This window comes from Salmo trutta, unplaced genomic scaffold (assembly GCF_901001165.1).
Source record: "Salmo trutta unplaced genomic scaffold, fSalTru1.1, whole genome shotgun sequence".
NCBI classification, from domain to species: domain Eukaryota; kingdom Metazoa; phylum Chordata; class Actinopteri; order Salmoniformes; family Salmonidae; genus Salmo; species Salmo trutta.
This window is the reverse complement of record NW_021822941.1, coordinates 1,929,342-1,950,936: the sequence shown is the minus strand read 5'-3', so window position 1 is coordinate 1,950,936 and position 21,595 is coordinate 1,929,342. Positions and strand designations below refer to the sequence as shown.

At 45.2% G+C, this 21,595-nt stretch overlaps 1 protein-coding gene across 1 annotated transcript in view; it reads right to left on the bottom strand.

Annotated features, from left to right (window-relative positions):
- Positions 1-5,890: 5,890 nt before the first annotated feature.
- Positions 5,891-21,595, bottom strand: part of LOC115187335 (multiple PDZ domain protein) — a 72,370-nt gene continuing 56,665 nt past the window's right edge. The window contains exons 24-37 of the mRNA XM_029746405.1: positions 19,751-19,995; positions 18,935-19,026; positions 18,319-18,649; positions 15,713-15,796; positions 14,949-15,142; positions 12,918-13,065; positions 12,278-12,355; positions 12,045-12,156; positions 11,684-11,727; positions 11,142-11,264; positions 10,540-10,647; positions 7,633-7,745; positions 6,920-7,043; positions 5,891-6,375 (exon numbers count right to left, since the gene is read on the bottom strand). Coding sequence (XP_029602265.1) covers positions 6,229-6,375; positions 6,920-7,043; positions 7,633-7,745; positions 10,540-10,647; positions 11,142-11,264; positions 11,684-11,727; positions 12,045-12,156; positions 12,278-12,355; positions 12,918-13,065; positions 14,949-15,142; positions 15,713-15,796; positions 18,319-18,649; positions 18,935-19,026; positions 19,751-19,995 — 1,943 coding nt within the window. The 3' untranslated portion in view covers positions 5,891-6,228. The remainder of the gene's footprint in view (positions 6,376-6,919; positions 7,044-7,632; positions 7,746-10,539; positions 10,648-11,141; positions 11,265-11,683; positions 11,728-12,044; positions 12,157-12,277; positions 12,356-12,917; positions 13,066-14,948; positions 15,143-15,712; positions 15,797-18,318; positions 18,650-18,934; positions 19,027-19,750; positions 19,996-21,595) is intronic.

Sequence of the window (21,595 nt, the reverse complement as noted above, 5' to 3'; positions counted from 1 at the left end):
TGTAGTTTAGTGTTCCTACTGTACATAACCTCCTGTAGTTTATTGTTCCTACTGTACCACACCTCCTGTAGTTTAGAGTGTTCCTACTGTACATAACCTCCTGTAGTTTAGAGTGTTTCCTACTGTACATAACCTCCTGTAGTTTAGAGTGTTCCTGCTGTACATAACCTCCTGTAGTTTAGTGTTCCTACTGTACATAACCTCCTGTAGTTTAGTGTTCCTACTGTACATAACCTCCTGTAGTTTAGTGTTCCTACTGTACATAGCCTTAGTTCCTACTGTCATACCTCCTGTAGTTTAGAGTGTTCCTACTGTACATAACCTCCTGTAGTTTAGAGTGTTCCTACTGTACACAACCTCCTGTAGTTTAGTGTTCCTGCTGTACGTAACCTCCTGTAGTTTAGAGTGTTCCTGTGGTACATAACCTCCTGTAGTTTAGAGTGTTCCTACTGTACATAACCTCCTGTAGTTTAGTGTTCCTACTGTACATAGCCTCCTGTAGTTTAGTGTTCCTACTGTACATAACCTCCTGTAGTTTAGTGTTCCTACTGTACATAACCTCCTGTAGTTTAGAGTGTTTCTACTGTCCCTTACCTCCTGTGAACATGTTTTCTGTGAGCAGTGTTGTAATGCAGTCCCTCAAAAGGCCAAGGGTGCGTCCCAAATGAAACCCTATTTCCTACATATAGCGCCTTCAGAAAGGATTCAACCAACACGACCGTAGTTAACCAGGCCATCCCATTCATTCACACATTATGGGTTGTGCAGTGAGCTGATGGCTCCAGTCTACTGTGAGATACAGAGCCTTCAGAGAGTATTCATACCCCTTCATTTATTCCACATTTTGTTGTGTTACGGCATGAATTCAAAATGTATTAAATATATGTTTTTTTTCTCACACATCTACACACAATACCCCATAATAACAAAAGGAAAACATGTTTTTAGAAATTATTGCAAATGTATTGAAAATGAAATTCAGAAAAATCGAATTTACATAAGTATTCACACCCCTTTGCTTTGACACTCCAAACTGAGCTCAGCTGCATCCAATTTCCTTTGATCATCCTTGACATGTCGCTATAACTTGATTGGAGTCCACCTGTAGCCAATTCAATTGTTTGGACGTGATTTAGAAAGAAACACACCTGTCTATATAAGGTTCCACAGTTGACAGTGCATGTCAGAAACTATACCATGAAGTCCAAGGAACTGTTTGTAGATGTCCGAGATAGAATTGTGATGAGGCATATACGTATCTGGTGAAGGGTATAAAACCATTTCTAGAGCGTTGAACGTTTCCAAGAGCACAGTGGTCTCCATCATTGGGAAATTGAAAAAATATGGAACTACCCAGACTCTGCCTAGACCTGGCCGTCCTACCAGACTAAGGAACTGGGCAAGAAGGACCATGGTCAGGGAGGTGACCAAGAACTCAATGACCATTCTGATAGAACTATAGAGTTCCTTGGGTGAGATGGGAGAACCTGCCAGAAGAACAACAGTCTCTACAACACTTTACCAATCTGGGCTTTATGGGAGAGTGACCAGATGGAAGCCACTCCTGAGAAAGGCACATGACAGCACACCTGGAGTTGGCAAAAAGGCCCATGAAAGACTGAGAGCATAAGGCAAAATATTCTGTGGTCTAATGAGACAAAAAATCTTACTCGTTGGCCTGAATGCAAAGCGCTATGTCTGCAGAAAACCAGGGACAGGTCATCGCCCTTCTAACACCATCCCTACCCTGAAGCATGGTGGTGGCAGCATAATGCTATGGGGACGCTTTTCAGCGGCAGGGACTGGGACACTGGTAAGGATAGAGGGAACAACGAATGGAGCCAAATACAGGCCAATCCTTCATGAGAACCTGCTTCAGAGTTCAAACGACCTTAGACTGGGGGGGGGGCGAAGATTTACGTTCCAACTGGACAATCACCCCAAGCATACAGACAAAGCAACGCCGGAATGGTTTGTGTAGCCTACCACTTCGCGGCTGAGCCGTTGTTGCTCCTAGACGTTTCCACTTCACAGTAACAGCACTTACAGTTGACCAGGGCAGAAATTTGACAAACCGACTTGTCTACAGATTACATATGGAGTAATATACAGAATACATGTATATCTCCTTCTCCTATACAAACACTCCACTAAAAGGTTCTAGAACCTAAAAGGTTCTAGCATGGAAGAACTGAAAGACTATCGGTAAAGAGGTTCCTACAGGAGAATATATTAAACACAATGAACAGATAGATAAATAAATAGATAACTATTGCATTGCAGAAATTAGATACCGACAGTCGTTGTCATCCATTCGATACCGATGCAAAATAGATCAGCGCCCATCATTGATTGGTTGATTCTTTGGTTGATTCTTTGGTTGATTAAGAATCAATGTTTCTTTGTGTGATAAGTACTGATCTATTTCCCGTAGGCGGATTGGTTGTTTAGCAACAAAACCGCCGCGTTCACAACTATGGGTCAAAACAGACTGGGTTGCCTTAGCGTGGTGTAAACTCTATTTTTATTGAAAACATAAATACATTTGCACAATGAACAATTGTTGTCACAAATACATCCTTACAGTTGTTGGTTAGCTAGCTAAGTGATGTTTTTGCCATATTAGCACAAACATGAAATGAGTCAAAACACCTCAAAACAAGACATGGTATCAATAACAAGACAGAACGAGCTGAAACGAGCCACCTACGATTCCCCACATGGGGGCTTCTTGTCATTGTTGCTAGTTATCAGACCGCTCAGAATCATATCACCACGCGGCCTTCTGCCTCATCCATGTACGCGCATCATTTCCCTGACATTGTCATCCAGCCCGTATATAGTATTAGTAATAGCAGTAGCTATAATAAGCTGGCAGTATATCAGTAAACTACAAAACATGAAGTATTCAGTATTAGCCGGCTTAAAATACCGGCTTAAAATACCGGCTTAAAATACCAATATTCTATGTATACGTAGAAAATTTACGTCGTAAACCTTTAATCGTTTCTTTCTAAATTACATTCACCATATGAAATAATAAAATAAAAGTACAGGTTAGTACGCCTTCCTACAGACAACATATAAAACAGAATAAATAAATGGTTAAATAACAGTCACATTAATAAATTCATGAACATGACAGAAGTTACATAATGAAATAAACCGTATCATATTCATGTAGTTAAGGTAGCAACTAACGCACAGAGAGACAGAAAAAAGGCTCTGATTTTGAATTCTTAATTCGAATGTAAATTCTACACCTAACAGCCAATATAAAAGATTGGCGAAGAGTCTTGACATCTATTGCCACACTTGTTCTTGCATCATTAGAGTGTGTTAGTTAGTTCTGTGAGTAGTGAGTCGTCTACTATGATGAGGTCCATTTTGAAGGAGCCACAGTGATGTGAGTAGTCAGTAGTCTGCTATGATGAGGTCCATTTTGAAGGAGAGACACAGTGATGTCAGTAGTCTACTATGATGAGGTCCATTTTGAAGGAGAGACACAGTGATGTGTGTGGTCAGTAGTCTACTATGATGAGGTCCATTTTGAAGGAGCCACAGTGATGTGAGTAGTCAGTAGTCTACTATGATGAGGTCCATTTTGAAGGAGACAGTGATGTGTGTAGTCAGTAGTCTACTATGATGAGGTCCATTTTGAAGGAGAGACACAGTGATGTGTGTAGTCAGTAGTCTGCTATGATGAGGTCCATTTTGAAGGAGCCACAGTGATGTGTGTAGTCAGTAGTCTACTATGATGAGGTCCATTTTGAAGGAGAGACACAGTGATGTGTGTAGTCAGTAGTCTACTATGATGAGGTCCATTTTGAAGGAGACACAGTGATGTGTGTAGTCAGTAGTCTACTATGATGAGGTCCATTTTGAAGGAGACACAGTGATGTGTGTAGTCAGTAGTCTACTATGATGAGGTCCATTTTGAAGGAGCCACAGTGATGTGAGTAGTCAGTAGTCTACTATGATGAGGTCCATTTTGAAGGAGACAGTGATGTGTGTAGTCAGTAGTCTACTATGATGAGGTCCATTTTGAAGGAGACAGTGATGTGTGTAGTCAGTAGTCTACTATGATGAGGTCCATTTTGAAGGAGACACAGTGATGTGTGTAGTCAGTAGTCTACTATGATGAGGTCCATTTTGAAGGAGACACAGTGATGTGTGTAGTCAGTAGTCTACTATGATGAGGTCCATTTTGAAGGAGACAGTGATGTGTGTAGTCAGTAGTCTACTATGATGAGGTCCATTTTGAAGGAGACAGTGATGTGTGTAGTCCAGTAGTCTACTATGATGAGGTCCATTTTGAAGGAGAGACACAGTGATGTGTGTAGTCAGTAGTCTACTATGATGAGGTCCATTTTGAAGGAGCCACAGTGATGTGAGTAGTCAGTAGTCTACTATGATGAGGTCCATTTTGAAGGAGACAGTGATTGTGTGTAGTCAGTAGTTCTACTATGATGAGGTCCATTTTGAAGGAGACAGTGATGTGTGTAGTCAGTAGTCTACTATGATGAGGTCCATTTTGAAGGAGACAGTGATGTGTGTAGTCAGTAGTCTACTATGATGAGGTCCATTTTGAAGGAGAGACACAGTGATGTGTGTAGTCAGTAGTCTACTATGATTGAGGTCCATTTTGAAGGAGACACAGTGATGTGTGTAGTCAGTAGTCTACTATGATGAGGTCCATTTTGAAGGAGACAGTGATGTGTGTAGTCAGTAGTCTACTATGATGAGGTCCATTTTGAAGGAGACAGTGATGTGTGTAGTCAGTAGTCTACTATGATGAGGTCCATTTTGAAGGAGAGACACAGTGATGTGTGTAGTCAGTAGTCTACTATGATGAGGTCCATTTTGAAGGAGCCAGTGATGTGTGTAGTCAGTAGTCTACTATGATGAGGTCCATTTTGAAGGAGAGACACAGTGATGTGTGTAGTCAGTAGTCTACTATGATGAGGTCCATTTTGAAGGAGACAGTGATGTGTGTAGTCAGTAGTCTACTATGATGAGGTCCATTTTGAAGGAGACAGTGATGTGTGTAGTCAGTAGTCTACTATGATGAGGTCCATTTTGAAGGAGAGACACAGTGATGTGTGTAGTCAGTAGTCTACTATGATGAGGTCCATTTTGAAGGAGACACAGTGATGTGTGTAGTCAGTAGTCTACTATGATGAGGTCCATTTTGAAGGAGACAGTGATGTGTGTAGTCAGTAGTCTACTATGATGAGGTCCATTTTGAAGGAGAGACACAGTGATGTGTGTAGTCAGTAGTCTACTATGATGAGGTCCATTTTGAAGGAGACACAGTTATGTGTGTAGTCAGTAGTCTACTATGATGAGGTCCATTTTGAAGGAGACAGTGATGTGTGTAGTCAGTAGTTTACTATGATGAGGTCCATTTTGAAGGAGAGACACAGTGATGTGTGTAGTCAGTAGTCTACTATGATGAGGTCCATTTGAAGGAGACACAGTGATGTGTGTAGTCAGTAGTCTACTATGATGAGGTCCATTTTGAAGGAGAGACACAGTGATGTGTGTAGTCAGTAGTCTACTATGATGAGGTCCATTTTGAAGGAGACAGTGATGTGTGTAGTCAGTAGTCTACTATGATGAGGTCCATTTTGAAGGAGAGACACAGTGATGTGTGTAGTCAGTAGTCTACTATGATGAGGTCCATTTTGAAGGAGAGACACAGTGATGTGTGTAGTCAGTAGTCTACTATGATGAGGTCCATTTTGAAGGAGACAGTGATGTGTGTAGTCAGTAGTCTACTATGATGAGGTCCATTTTGAAGGAGAGACACAGTGATGTGTGTAGTCAGTAGTCTACTATGATGAGGTCCATTTTGAAGGAGAGACACAGTGATGTGTGTAGTCAGTAGTCTACTATGATGAGGTCCATTTTGATGTACATAGACACATAGAAATGCATTACAGGGTTCATAGTTTTGTTACAATGAGAACCAGTTACATCTAGGATGACATATAGAAAACATTCTTCTGTGAGAATCTTCACCTCATTCTAGAGATAAACAGGGTAATATTCATTAGTGCACACCGTAGCAAAACGTTTTGCAACAGAACACATAAATGAATGTTTGTTATTGAAAAAGTTCAGACAGGCTCTCCCTGTTTCGTCTGTTTCCTGATGAACACAACCCTGATGTAGTCTGCTGATGACATCATCAAAGGGCGACAGACGATTGTGTGAGGACTACACTCAGGAGAGTACGGTGAGGACTACAGTTCCCTTGGTCCTCTTCAGTATGGCGACGGCGCCGGCGTGGGTGACCCCCTCCAGACTGTGACCGTTCACGGCGATGATCTGATCCCCACGCTGCAACCTGCCATCCTCAATCGCTGCTCCCTGGAGAGAGAGAGATAGATGCAGAGGGAGAGACAGAGAGACACTGCATCAATCACCATGGCATCAAACACAGCTGCATTGTTTGAGTTTCTACTGGTGTAGCAAGACAATCGAGTAACTTTTGATAGTCGTAAGACACAAGGAATTTACAGTAGAATGACAGGTCATTGAATTGACATTGAGGACTAAAATAACATTACCTTAGAGGCCTGTGTTACCTTTCTAAATGAAATAGAGGTTGGTGTTACCTTTCTAAATGAAATAGAGATCTGTGTTACCTTTCTGAATGAAATAGAGGCCTGTGTTACCTTTCTAAATGAAATAGAGGTCTGTGTTACCTTTCTAAATGAAATAGAGGCCTGTGTTACCTTTCATAAATGAAATAGAAGTCTGTGTTACCTTTCTAAATGAAATAGAGGCCTGTGTTACCTTTCTAAATGAAATAGAGGTCTGTGTTACCTTTCTAAATGAAATAGAGGCCTGTGTTACCTTTCTAAATGAAATAGAGGTCTCTGTCACCGTTCTAAATGAAACAGACAGTTACCTTTCCGAAGACAGTTTTGACGTAGATGGGCAGGTCTCCGTGGGGACTGCTGAACCCTCCTACTATACTGAAGCCTAGACCCAGAGCTCCTCTGTCCAGACTGATGGTTCTATAAAACTGGGGACTGTAGGAGATAGAAAACAACAACATGTAAGATTTGCAGTTCTCTATCTGATATGAAGGGTGTGGTAATGGCTCATACCAAACTTTTGCATTTGTGAAAAGTTTTAAACAAACTGTCTGCATTGACCCTTTTCTATAACAGCATTGATAAAATAAGTGTTAAAAGATTGCTCTACGGTGGCCCTGAGGGGCAAAATAGCTGAGAATCAATGTGTTATAGAGCTAAACATTTATAAACAGCAGTACATTCCCACCTCATGTTGTTGTGAAGGGTAGCTGATCCTGTGGAGAGGATACCTACATCCCCCTCTCCCTCTCCCTGGCCCTGTCCTCAGCCCCCTCTCCCTCTCCCTGGCCCTGTCCTCAGCCTCCTCTCCCTCTCCCTGTCCTCAGCCTCCTCTACCTCCTCTCCCTCTCCCTCTCCCTGTCCTCAGCCTCCTCTCCCTCTCCCTCTCCCTCTCCCTGTCCTCAGCCTCCTCTACCTACTCTCCCTCTCCCTCTCCCTGTCCTCAGCCTCCTCCCCCTCTCCCTGTCCTCAGCCTCCTCTACCTTCTCCCTCTTTATAACATGCGATAGCAGCAGAGTCCTACCTCGTGTTGTTGTGTAGGGTAGCTGGTCCTGTGGAGGGGAGACCTACATCCCCTTGACCCTGTCCTCCTCCGCAGGCCTCAGCCACCGACCCTGTAGTCAGCACCTGGAGAACAACCAGACGTTACTAATCCATATTGAACGGTGTCTTCTGCCGTACCCAACCCCTCTGATACACCATATAGACATTGGGTTGGAGAGAGACTGGAGGAGAGACTGGAGAGAGACTGGAGAGAGACTGGAGAGAAGAGGAGAGAGACCTGGAGAGAGAAGAGAGAGACTGGAGAGAGACTGGAGAGAGAAGAGAGACTGGAGAGAGAGGAGAGAGACTGGAGAGAAACTGGAGAGAGACTGGAGAGAGATTGGAGAGAGACTGGAGAGAGAGAGGAGAGAGAGGAGAGGAGACTAGAGAGAGAGGAGAGAGAGGAGAGAGAGGAGAGAGAGGGAGAGAGACTGGAGAGAGACTGGAGAGAGACTGGAGAGAGAAGAGAGAGACTGGAAGAGACTGGAGAGAGAAGAGAGAGACTGGAGAGAGACTGGAGAGAGAGAGGAGAGAGAGGAGAGAGACTGGAGAGAGAAACTGGAGAGAGACTGGAGAGAGACTGAAGAGAGACGAGAGAGAGAGAGACGAGGAGAGAGAGGAGAGAGACTGGAGACAGACGAGAGAGAGGAGAGAGACTGGAGAGAGGAGAGAGACTGGAAAGAGACTGGAGAGAGAGAAGAGAGACTGGAGAGAGACTGGAGAGAGACTGGAGAGAGAGGAGAGAGACTGGAGAGAGAGGGAGAGAGGAGAGAGACTGGAGAGAGAGGAGAGAGACTGGAGAGAGACTGGAGAGACTGGAGAGACTGGAGAGAGACTGGAGAGAGACTGGAGAGAGAGGAGAGAGAGAGGAGAGAGATAGAGAGAGAGGAGAGAGAGAGGAGAGAGGAGGAGAGGAGGAGACTGGAGAGGACTGGAGAGAGACTGAGAGAGAGACGAGAGAGAGGAGAGAGACTGGAGAGAGGAGAGAGGAGAGAGACTGGAGACAGACTGGAGAGAGACGAGAGAGAGGAGAGAGACTGGAGAGAGAGAGAGAGAGTGAGAGAGAGAGAGAGAGAGAGAGAGGAGAGAGAGAGAGACTGGAGAGAGACTGAGGAAGAGAGAGACTGGAGGAGACTGGAGAGAGAGAGGAGAGAGACTGGAGCGAGACTGGAGAGAGAGGAGAGAGACTGGAGAGCAACGGAGAGAGACGAGGAGAGAGGAGAGAGGACTGGAGAGACTGGCAGAGAGACTGGAGAGAGACTGGAGAGAGACTGAAGAGAGACTGGAGAGAGATGGAGAGAGGAGAGAGGAGACTGGAGAGAGACCTGGAGAGAGACAAGAGAGAGGAGAGAGACTGGAGACAGACTGGAGAGAGACTGGAGAGAGACGAGAGAGAGGAGAGAGACTGGGAGAGAGAGAGCGAGAGAGGAGAGAGACTGGAGACAGGACTGGAGAGAGGACAAGAGAGGGAGAGAGACTGGAGGACAGGACTGGAGAGAGACTGGAGAGAGACGAGAGAGAGGAGAGAGACTGGAGAGAGGAGAGAGACTGGAGAGAGGAGAGAGACTGGAGAGAGACTGAAGAGAGACTGGAGAGAGACTGAAGAGAGACTGGAGAGAGGAGAGAGACTGGAGAGAGACTGAAGAGAGACTGGAGAGAGACGAGAGAGAGGAGAGAGACTGGAGAGAGACTGAAGAGAGACTGGAGAGAGACTGGAGAGAGAGAGGAGAGAGACTGGAGAGAGACTGGAGAGAGAGAGGAGAGAGACTGGAGAGAGACTGGAGAGAGAGGAGAGAGACTGGAGAGAGACTGGAGAGAGACTGGAGAGAGAGAGGAGAGAGACTGGAGAGAGACTGGAGAGAGGGAGAGAGACTGGAGAGAGAGAGGAGAGAGACTGGAGAGAGACTGGAGAGAGAGAGGAGAGAGAGGGAGAGAGAGAGGAGAGAGACTGGAGAGAGAGGAGAGAGACTGGAGAGAGACTGGAGAGAGAGGAGAGAGAGAGAGAGAGAGAGAGAGACTGGAGAGAGACTGGAGAGAGAGAGGAGAGAGACTGGAGAGAGAGAGAGAGAGAGAGAGAGACTGGAGAGAAACTGGAGAGAGACTGGAGAGAGAGAGGAGAGAGACTGGAGAGAGAGAGAGGAGAGAGAGAGAGAGGAGAGAGACTGGAGAGAGACTGGAGAGAGAGAGGAGAGAGACTGGAGAGAGAGAGGAGAGAGGACTGGAGAGAGACTGGAGAGAGACTGGAGAGAGACTGGAGAGAGACTGGAGAGAGAGGAGGAGAGAGAGAGAGGAGAGAGAGAGAGACTGGAGAGAGACTGGAGAGAGAGAGGAGAGAGACTGGAGAGAGAGAGGAAAGAGACTGGAGAGAGAGGAGAGAGACTGGAGAGAGAGAGAGGAGAGAGAGAGAGGAGAGAGACTGTGAGAGAGACTGGAGAGAGAGAGGAGAGAGACTGGAGAGGAGACTGGAGAGAGACTGGAGAGAGAGGAGAGAGAGGGTGGAGAGAGAGGAGAGAGACGATGGAGAGAGAGGAGAGAGAGTGGGAGAGAAGAAGAGACTGGAGAGAGAGAGGAGAGAGAACTGGAGAGAGAGAGGAGAGAGACTGGAGAGAGAGAGGAGAGAGACTGGAGAGAGAGGAGGAGGACTGGAGAGTAGAGAGTGAGAGAGAACTGGAAAGGAGAGAGAGGGAGAGAGACTGGAGAGAGACTGGAGCAGTGGGCAGCACCCGCTGAGATGATGTAGATGAATGTTATCTCTCTAGGATTGGTCACCTGTGATGGTTTTGTGTGTGTGTGTGTGTGTGTGTGTGTGTGTGTGTGTGTGTGTGTGTGTGGGTGTGTTGTGTGGTGTGTGTGGTGTGGTGTGTGTGTGTGTGTGTGTGTATCTCACCGTGTAGGGTGATGGTCCCCCACTGATGGTCTTCAACAGATCTCCAGCTTGGACGTGGCTCATCCCCTCAGTGGAGACATCATTAATACTTACCATGAAGTCTCCTACCTGAGAGGGAGAGAGCCAAGAGAGAGAGAAGAGAGAGATTGGGAGAGAGAGATGGAGAGAGTGAAAGGACAGGGGAAATGAGAAAGGGGGTGTCGAGAGAGAGAGAGAGTGAGAGAAGGAGAGAGAGATGAAGAGGAGAGAGAGAAGAGAGAGAAGAGAGAGAGAGAGAGAGAGAGAGAGGAGAGAGAGAGAGAGAGAGAGAGGAATGAATACAGGAAGAGAGAGTATTAGGACCACATTCACACACTGTTCAGTTGATTAAGAGTTGATTTATTTGATTTTTAGCACACACACACACACACACACACACACACACACACACACAACACCACACACACACACACACACACACACACACACACACACAGACACACACACACACACACACACACACAGACAGACACACACACACACACACACACACACACACACAGACACACAGAGACACATACATACACACAGACAGACACAGACACACAGAGAGAGAGACTTACATAGATTTGGTGTGACCTGGCAACCAGTCCAGCAGGGTCCATAGTAGAGATGAAGAGAGGTACGTCTCCATGAGGAGAACCAACACCACCAGATACACTCAGACCCAGAGAATCACACGGACCCTGGAGCAACACAACATATAGACTCTACCAACCGTATATATTACATATAACAACATATATATTACATATATATTACATATAACAACATATATATTACATATAACAACATATATATAACAACATATATATTACATATAACAACATATATATTACATATAACAACATATATATAACAACATATATATTACATATAACAACATATATATTACATATAACAACATATATATTACATATAACATATATATTACATATAACAACATATATATTACATATAACAACCATATATATTCCATATAACAACCATATATATTCCATATAACAACCATATATATTCCATATAACAACCATATATATTCCAGCTTTGCTCAGCATTTGCTCTGATAGAAAAAGACACAAACCCAAAGTAGTGTATATCCCACCTTATGTATCACCACTGTCCTTATGTCATGGTGGTCTTCCACTGCTGTGGGGGAAAATAGCATGTATTACTGAAAAGGATGTTTTGGGTGTACACTTGTTCACACCCATTCAATGAGTTTACAGCGTTAGATTGATGTGTCTACTATGAGGTCCTGTTACAAACCAGACATCCCATAATCAGAGAGTGAATCTCTCACAGTAGCCCTCTCCTCTCTGGTGTCTCTCTGTCTCCCCCTGGTGGCTTAACTTTTTACTGTAGCTTACTTTAAGTAACTGTTTACAATGGATCTGACTATTCCGGAAGTTGGTATGTTGTTTAACACTGTGAAATATGTTCTGAGCAGGATCAATCTCACTGACTGTCGTCCTCTCCTCTGTGGCGTCTCTCTGTCTCCCCTGGGTGGTGGCCCTGGACATCATACACAGTGGAGGGGGTCAGGGTGGAGCTGTCACTGCCTACGGAGTCACCACTCTGGACAACACAACATCACAAACCTTTAGACCAGGCGAGTTTGACAAGAGAAACACAAAAGCCCAGTGTGACGATAGACATGATGTTGTGGGGTGAAGAGGCTGTGAAGCACTCTGTTTACCTGACTTCCACAGGAGTAGTGAACGCCGACGGCTTTGAAGCGAGCGATCTCTAGGATCACCGTTCCACTACTGCAGCTCTGAGAGACACAGCAGAGAGATAGAGAGAAGTTAAACCTGTGTGTGTGTGTGTGTGTATGTGTGTGTGTGTCAGATCAGTAGCAGAGTTGTGACGTGTTCCTGTGTGGCTGCTCTCACATCCTCTGTGTGTGTGTGTGTGTGTATGTGTGTGTGTCTGTGTGTGTGTGTGTGTGTGTGTATGTGTGTGTGTGTGTGTGTGTGTATGTGTGTCAGATCTGTAGCAGAGTTGTGATGTGTTCCTGTGTGGCTGCTCTCACATCCTGTGTGTGTGTGTGTGTGTGTGTGTGTGTGTGTGTGTGTATGTGTGTGTGTGTGTGTGGTGTGTGTGTGTGTGTCAGAATTGTAGCAGCGCCGTCACGTGTTCCTGTGTGGTTTCGCTGACTTCCTCTCTAACAACTGAGGTGTGTGTCAGCGCGGAAACATGTTTCTGTGCGGTTGCTCTGACATCCTCTCCGTGTGTGGTGGTGTGTGTGTGTGTGTGTGTGTGTGTGTGTGTGTGTGTGTGTGTGTGTGTGTGTGTGTGTGTGTGTGTGTGTGTGTGTGTGTGTGTGTGTGTCTCACCTGTAACAGTGAGGTAACGTGTTCCTGTGTAGCTGTTCTGACATCCTCTCTGTTGACTGACAGGATCTGGTCTCCTAGAAACAGCCGTCCGTCTTCATCAGCCACACCCCCTCCAATGATCTCAGACACAAACACACCTGTGTCGTTGCTAGTGGAAACATCAACATGGCATCACAATAACATTTGTGACAGCTCAAAACCAGTTGACAGTTCAAAACCAGTATAGTTGAGAACCAGTTGACAGCTGAAAACCAGTATAGTTGAGAACCAGTTGACAGCTGAAAACCAGTAGATAGTTGAGAACCAGTTGACAGCTGAAAACTAGTAGACAGTTGAGAACCAGTTCAAAACTAGTAGATAGTTGAGAACCAGTTGACAGGTGGAAACCAGTATAGTTGAGAACCAGTTGACAGCTGAAAACCAGTAGATAGTTGAGAACCAGTGGACAAGTGAAAACCAGAAGACAGTTGAGAACCAGTGGACAACCAGTTGTCATGACTGTCCTGATCAGGTCAGGGTACAGGAGACCACCACCCTACAGATTATCTCCCAAACCCCCAACAGAGGAGGAGAGATCTAGGGGTCTGAAGATGTGGGGGTTTTATGACCCCTCACGCCCATGATAAACCTTAGGCCACAGAGAAATTCCTTTGTCCTAACAATGGAGAACTGGCCTCAGAACATTAAACATGCAATAAAGGGACTTTGGAACAATGGTTTCCGTCAGCCACAATGGTGGTGGAATATTAAAATGTATGTAACTTTTCTATTGTTATTAAAGGTTAAGAGATGACGTTATTATGAAAACATTGTACCTTTAAGAGTTTTCCCAGTATATGCCTGATGTTTATACATTGTACGTTGTGTGGAAAATATCCAAATCAAACAGAATGTTTTGGTAAAGATGAGATGTGAAGTTAGTGTCTGAAATTGGATTTTAGTCAAATCTAGGCCTTGTCCTTTAACTTGGTCCGCCCAGAGAATTGCCCTAAAGGCGGTTACGCCCACTTCTGACCCGAAGGTATAAGACAGGAGAGTGAAGAATTAACATATCAGACTAAGTGACCCCAAACTGCAGCTAAGGTCCAACAAAGTCAACGAACCCAAAACGAAACACAAGGTTGAAGACAAATAAATCTTTTTCTACACGAGCTACGAACGAGTAGCTGTGTCTAAGCGGGTGAATTCAAGCCGAACCACCCAGCCTCCACTCTCCATTGAATCGTGGTATCTACACTGTTCTATTACTAAGCTGTGAGCTTTGAGCTCCAGAGCTGTCTGTCCTCAGAAGACCCCTTTCAGATCAAGGGCGAGGGATCAGACCACTAAGCCAAGAAGGACACTGACATCGTGAGGACAACCAGGGAGTTGCGCCGGAGAAGTGCGTCATTGAGAAGCCTAAACGACCCACGCGGAGCTTCCCACCTGAGACCTCCAACACGTAATTACATCATTATATTCTGACCCATAAGAGCGGCAGTTCGGGGCAAGGCTAAGGTTTAATTAAGCATAGCTGACAGATGAACCCAAATGTATATTTCTCTCGTGTACTTTCTTTGTTTCTCTCTCTTTGAAATCCCCATTTTGTGTAACACGCCTCATAGTGTGTTGGCCCGTTATACTAAGTCCTAATCAATAGCCTAGACTGTGTTTTGTATATGTGTATTTTTATCATCATTTTAGCTTGCTAGTAAATAAATAATCAACTAAGATTGGTGTGGTAAACTCATTGGTGTAGCCCGGGTTCGTGCAGATTCCCGGATTATGCGACGTTCAGACATGAGACTAGAGGTTGATTAATTTAGCGACTGTTGTAAAATCGATATTCTGATATCCTTTGAGTTAATTTGGGAAATAGAAACTCAATCAAACTAATTTTCCCATGGTGCCCCAGGTTAATGAGTTAATAATTGCTTGATTCATGCTTAATTCATTTAATCACGCAATTATAAACGTTAATCATTCGATGAGCAACAGTCGTCACATTAACTAATACAACGTCACGACACAGTTGAAAACCAGTTCCCTTACCTCTTCCCTACAGTGCTGAGCCCCAGGGTCTGTCCAGGTCGTAGTCTGAGCTCCAGCTGGAAGACATCCCACAGGTCCTCCTCCCCGTACTCCTGCTGATGTCTGAACACCGTGAGACGCACCCGTTGAGGGGTCAGCCTCAACACCCCTATAGCTTCCTCATGGGTGGCCTGGCCCAAGTCTATACCATTCACCTGGAGAATGAGAGTGTGAGAGAGGGGAGAGAGAGAGAGAGAGAGAGAGAGAGAGAGAGACAGAGAGTGTGAGAGAGAGAGAGAGAGAGAGAGAGAGAGAGAGGAGAGAGAGAGAGAGTAGAGAGAGAGAGAGAGAGAGAGAGAGAGAAGAGAGCAGGAGAGAGAGAGGGATGATCGATGGAGAGAGAGAGAGAAGAGAGCAGGAGAGAGGGATGATCGATGGAGAGAGAGAGAGAGAATAGGAGGGAGTGTGAGTGATTCAGCTGGTCCTAAATCACCCCCTGTCCCTCCCCCTTGGCACTAACCCCTCAATGTTACCATGTCTGAAAGGTCTGGCTAGGTATCAGTGGTGTAGTGATTCTGCCATACTGCTTACACCAGATGTGGAAAATGTAAGGGTTAGCTGTATAGCTGTAGTATAACCATACCTCTAGTACACACTGTCTGATGTCTCTCAGAGCTGCTCCTCAATGTGGGAGTGTGTTTGTGTCCTCGTACCAGTGTGTGTGTGTACGTCTATGTTCATCCGCCAGTTTGTGTGTGTGTGTGTGTGTGTGTGTGTAACCATACCTCTAGCAGCTGGTCTCCAGCCCACAGCCTCCCGTCTCTCTGAGCTGCTCCTCCATCATTAACCTCATGTATTATTATGGCCCCCTGGTGGAGAAGAGAGAGATGATTAACCTCATGGATTATTATGATGGAGAAGAGAGAGATCATTAACCTCATGGATTATTATGTTGGAGAAGAGAGAGATCATTAACCTCATGGATTATTATGGTGGAGAAGAGAGAGATCATTAACCTCATGGATTATTATTACATTTACATTTACATTTAAATCCTTTAGCAGACGCTCTTATCCAGAGCGACTTACAAATTGATGGTGGAGAAGAGAGAGATCATTAACCTCATGAATTATTATGGTAGAGAAGAGAGATCATTAACCTCATGGATTATTATGGCGGAGAAGAGAGAGATCATTAACCTCATGGATTATTATGGTGGAGAAGAGAGAGATCATTAACCTCATGGATTATTATGGTGGAGAAGAGAGAGATCATTAACCTCATGGATTATTATGGTGGAGAAGAGAGAGATCATTAACCTCATGGATTATTATGGTGGAGAAGAGAGAGATCATTAACCTCATGGATTATTATGGTGGAGAAGAGAGAGATCATTAACCTCATGGATTATTATGGTGGAGAAGAGAGAGATCATTAACCTCATGGATTATTATGGTGGAGAAGAGAGAGATCATTAACCTCATGGATTATTATGGTGGAGAAGAGAGAGATCATTAACCTCATGGATTATTATGGTGGAGAAGAGAGATCATTAACCTCATGGATTATTATGGCCCCCTGGTGGAGAAGAGAGAGATCATTAACCTCATGGATTATTATGGTGGAGAAGAGAGAGATCATTAACCTCATGGATTATTATGGTGGAGAAGAGAGAGATCATTAACCTCATGGATTATTATGGTGGAGAAGAGAGAGATCATTAACCTCATGGATTATTATGGTGGAGAAGAGAGAGATCATTAACCTCATGGATTATTATGGTGGAGAAGAGAGATCATTAACCTCATGGATTATTATGGCCCCCTGGTGGAGAAGAGAGAGATCATTAACCTCATGGATTATTATGGTGGAGAAGAGAGAGATCATTAACCTCATGGATTATTATGGCTCCCTGGTGGAGAAGAGAGAGATCATTAACCTCATGGATTATTATGGCCCCCTGATGGAGAAAATAGAGAAAAACAACTTCACTAAAAACGTGCCACAGCAATGGCTGGACGTAATTTAATTAGTTGAATCAGAGTCATATTTACAGGGAAGTACATTCATTTTAGTTTTCTGTTGCTAAACGTTTTGCTAAGGTGTGGCCTAATGAATATGACCCAGGTATGTCAGCGATACATGGATAGAACTCAAATGTGGACTGTCACCCTCCACCCCAGGAGAGTACAGTACATCATCAGACCAGATGGTATTTTACCCCAGGAGAGGGTGTTCTACAGTACATCATCAGACCAGATGGTATTTTACCCCAGGAGAGGGTGTTCTACAGTACATCATCAGACCAGATGGTATTTTACCCCAGGAGAGGGTGTTCTACAGTACAGTACATCATCAGACCAGATGGTATTTTACCCCAGGAGAGGGTGTTCTACAGTACCTCATCAGACCAGATGGTATTTTACCCCAGGAGAGGGTGTTCTACAGTACAGTACCTCATCAGACCAGATGGTATTTTACCCCAGGAGAGGGTGTTCTACAGTACAGTACATCATCAGACCAGATGGTATTTTACCCCAGGAGAGGGTGTTCTACAGTACATCATCAGACCAGATGGTATTTTACCCCAGGAGAGGGTGTTCTACAGTACATCATCATCAGACCAGATGGTATTTTACCCCAGGAGAGGGTGTTCTACAGTACAGTACATCATCAGACCAGATGGTATTTTACCCCAGGAGAGGGTTGTTCTACAGTACATCATCAGACCAGATGGTATTTTACCCCAGGAGAGGGTTGTTCTACAGTACAGTACATCATCAGACCAGATGGTATTTTACCCCAGGAGAGGGTGTTCTACAGTACATCATCAGACCAGATGGTATTTTACCCCAGGAGAGGGTGTTCTACAGTACATCATCAGACCAGATGGTATTTTACCCCAGGAGAGGGTGTTCTACAGTATATCATCAGACCAGATGGTATTTTACCCCAGGAGAGGGTGTTCTACAGTACAGTACATCATCAGACCAGATGGTATTTTACCCCAGGAGAGGGTGTTTCTACAGTACATCACCAGACCAGATGGTATTTTACCCCAGGAGAGGGTGTTCTACAGTACAGTACATCATCAGACCAGATGGTATTTTACCCCAGGAGAGGGTGTTCTACAGTACATCATCAGACCAGATGGTATTTTACCCCAGGAGAGGGTGTTCTACAGTACAGTACATCATCCCAATGCTGAGGCCGAGTTATGTGTGTCCTTTACAGATCTCCATGGTACACACACAGACGAACACACACTGTCACACTCTCTCTCTCTCTCCCCATCTCTCCCCATCTCTCTCTCTCTCTCTCTCTCTCTCTCTCTCTCTCTCTCTCTCTCTCCCCATCTCTCTGTCACACCCCCTCTCTCTGTCGCTCTTACCAGTAGCGTGTCACACCCCCCCACGATGCTGAGGCCCAGGCCCAAGTGTCCTTTACAGATCTCTATGGTGCTGTCAACGCCGGGTATTATGGGACAGCTCAGGAGGTCAGGGGTCAGAGCGGAGCCCGTTGGCCAATCAGATCGCCCGCTAGAGGAGGAGGCGTTCCTGGCAGTGCCGACGGAAGAGTGGGGAGGAATGGGGGGATGGGAGGAAGAGACATGGATGGAGGGATGGAGAAAAGAGGAGAGAGAGATGGAGGGATGGAGGGAGGAAGATGAGGAGTCCCCACCCATGGGTCCTTGAGCCATCTGCGTCAGAGCGGCTTTATTCCTGATCAAAACAATAACATCTCTGTTAGACATCAAAGTCGCCATCTTGGAAATATAATGAAGTAATCGGTGGTCACAACTGATTAATGGTCATCGTATTGACAATGAGTAAATCCATAATATTTACTATATTTCAAGCACAGTAAAATCATATGACTTAACACCAGTCAAATGACTTTGATATGGTTTGATACAAACTCTTCTACAGGAAACGTCAACAGGGGGCATCTCAACAGCGTGTAGTGTAATGCCATTTACTGTGTAGTGTGTTGGTTCTGTAGCGTACCTGGTGAGGAGGATCTGGACTTTAGAAGGAGCACTGTTGAGGATGGCTGTAGCGTTCTGGTGACTACGACCATACAGGATCTGACCGTTGATCTACAACCAGGACAGAATATATAATACATTACTACTATATCTGACAGTACTGTATGTTAGTGGCTGTGGTCCTCTACAACACTGTTGAGGATGGCTGTAGCGTTCTGGTGACTACGACCATACATGATCGACGCTTCGCCGAGTGCCTGGACACAGCTCTTAGCCGTGGTATATTGGCCATATATCACAAACCTCCAGAGGTTCCTTATTGCTGTTATAAACATCCTAAATATATGGGGGGGGTTGGTGGGATTTAATCATAGAGGTGGATAGAGGGTCCTTCTTTGTATCTGGCCATCATAGAGGTGGATAGAGGGTCCTTCTTTGTATCTGGCCATCATAGAGGTGGATAGAGGGTCCTTCTTTGTATATGGCCATCATAGAGATGTATAGAGGGTCCTTCTTTGTATCTGGCCATCATAGAGGTGGATAGAGGGTCCTTCTTTGTATATGGCCATCATAGAGGTGGATAGAGGGTCCTTCTTTGTATCTGGCCATCATAGAGGTGGATAGAGGATCCTTCTTTGTATCTGGCCATCATAGAGGTGGATAGAGGATCCTTCTTTGTATCTGTGCCATAATGTATTCTGTGACAGCATGTGCAGCTCCATTCAGGGCTGTCTGCATTGAAACTTCTACGAGTCAGTAAAACAAACTGAAAGAGGGGCATACTGCCATCTGCAGTGTGGTGTCTTTCTCTAATCTCTCACACACACTGACTCACCTCCAGTAGCTCATCTCCCACCCGTATCCGTCCGTCTCGCCCCGCTGCTCCATGGGGGTCGACCCCAGCCACGTAGACACCGAGGTGGGCTCTGGAACCATCCCTGTCTTCCGTCAGGCTGAGACCCAGACCAGGAACCAGACCCTGTCCCTGGGCCCCAGTGCTAGTGACTCCCCTGGGACTCTTCTCCAGCTCTATCATATGGAGCTCACCTGGCAGACCGCCATACCTGGACATCATCTTCTCTGTGAGGAGGGGAGAAGAAAAGAGAGAAAGCAGTAGAGATATAGAGAGAGAGAGAGAATGAAACACAAAAGGATTGAAGTAGGAAATGAAGTCTGTGTCCACCTTTAGAATCATCGCCATATTTATTATTCTAGTTCAATCCCCTCCTGTCAGTGTCTAGGAGACTAGTGGTTATTCTAGTTCAATCCCCTCCTGTCAGTGTCTAGGAGACTAGTGGTTATTCCTGTTCAATCCCCTCCTGTCAGTGTCTAGGAGACTAGTGGTTATTCTAGTTCAACCCCCTCCTGTCAGTGTCTAGGAGACTAGTGGTTATTCTAGTTCAATCCCCTCCTGTCAGTGTCTAGGAGACTAGTGGTTATTCCTGTTCAATCCCCTCCTGTCAGTGTCTAGGAGACTAGTGGTTATTCCTGTTCAATCCCCTCCTGTCAGTGTCTAGGAGACTAGTGGTTATTCCTGTTCAATCCCCTCCTGTCAGTGTCTAGGAGACTAGTGGTTATTCTAGTTCAACCCCCTCCTGTCAGTGTCTAGGAGACTAGTGGTTATTCTAGTTCAATCCCCTCCTGTCAGTGTCTAGGAGACTAGTGGTTATTCCTGTTCAATCCCCTCCTGTCAGTGTCTAGGAGACTAGTGGTTATTCCTGTTCAATCCCCTCCTGTCAGTGTCTAGGAGACTAGTGGTTATTCCTGTTCAATCCCCTCCTGTCAGTGTCTAGGAGACTCGTGGTTATTCTAGTTCAATCCCCTCCTGTCAGTGTCTAGGAGACTAGTGGTTATTCCTGTTCAATCCCCTCCTGTCAGTGTCTAGGAGACTAGTGGTTATTCTAGTTCAACCCCCTCCTGTCAGTGTCTTGGAGACTAGTGGTTATTCCTGTTCAATCCCCTCCTGTCAGTGTCTAGGAGACTAGTGGTTATTCCTGTTCAATCCCCTCCTGTCAGTGTCTAGGAGACTAGTGGTTATTCTAGTTCAGTCCCCTCCTGTCAGTGTCTAGGAGACTAGTGGTTATTCTAGTTCAATCCCCTCCTGTCAGTGTCTAGGAGACTAGTGGTTATTCCTGTTCAATCCCCTCCTGTCAGTGTCTAGGAGACTAGTGGTTATTCTAGTTCAATCCCCTCCTGTCAGTGTCTAGGAGACTAGTGGTTATTCCTGTTCAATCCCCTCCTGTCAGTGTCTAGGAGACTAGTGGTTATTCCTGTTCAATCCCCTCCTGTCAGTGTCTAGGAGACTAGTGGTTATTCCTGTTCAATCCCCTCCTGTCAGTGTCTAGGAGACTAGTGGTTATTCCTGTTCAATCCCCTCCTGTCAGTGTCTAGGAGACTAGTGGTTATTCTAGTTCAATCCCCTCCTGTCAGTGTCTAGGAGACTAGTGGTTATTCCTGTTCAATCCCCTCCTGTCAGTGTCTAGGAGACTAGTGGTTATTCTAGTTCAACCCCCTCCTGTCAGTGTCTAGGAGACTAGTGGTTATTCCTGTTCAATCCCTCCTGTCAGTGTCTAGGAGACTAGTGGTTATTCCTGTTCAATCCCCTCCTGTCAGTGTCTAGGAGACTAGTGGTTATTCTAGTTCAACGCCCTCCTGTCAGTGTCTAGGAGACTAGTGTTTA